Source organism: Eimeria mitis, genomic scaffold, assembly GCF_000499745.2.
Source record: "Eimeria mitis Houghton genomic scaffold, Emh_scaff5222, whole genome shotgun sequence".
NCBI classification, from domain to species: domain Eukaryota; phylum Apicomplexa; class Conoidasida; order Eucoccidiorida; family Eimeriidae; genus Eimeria; species Eimeria mitis.
Window position 1 is genome coordinate 1,060 of NW_013573510.1, and position 256 is coordinate 1,315.

Genomic DNA, 256 nt, shown 5'->3' on the forward strand with positions numbered 1-256 from the left:
GCTTCCTATGACACGACCCGCCTGTTTGCTGCTTTGCTGCCATCCGTGTGTGTCTGACAACCGGTGGACAGCCTCTAGCAAGGCGGATGCAACGCTGCATACCCAGCATGCATGCAACCCCACCTTCAGCAGTCCGGCGTGCTACGGCGAGGGATTCATAGCAAACAGCACCGATACGCCAGGACGTGCCCGCTCTATCCAAGCTGCCTACGAATACTCACCCAACCACCTGCCTACACCGCCTCCCTACTGGATG

General features: G+C 59.0%; 1 protein-coding gene across 1 annotated transcript in view; it reads right to left on the bottom strand.

Moving 5' to 3' along the window:
• EMH_0080610 (uncharacterized protein) overlaps positions 1–256 on the bottom strand; it is a gene marked incomplete at both ends in the record, with an annotated part of 3,748 nt that overhangs the window by 994 nt on the left and 2,498 nt on the right. Inside the window, one exon of the mRNA XM_013500280.1 lies at positions 59–207. Coding sequence (XP_013355734.1) covers positions 59–207 — 149 coding nt within the window. The remainder of the gene's footprint in view (positions 1–58; positions 208–256) is intronic.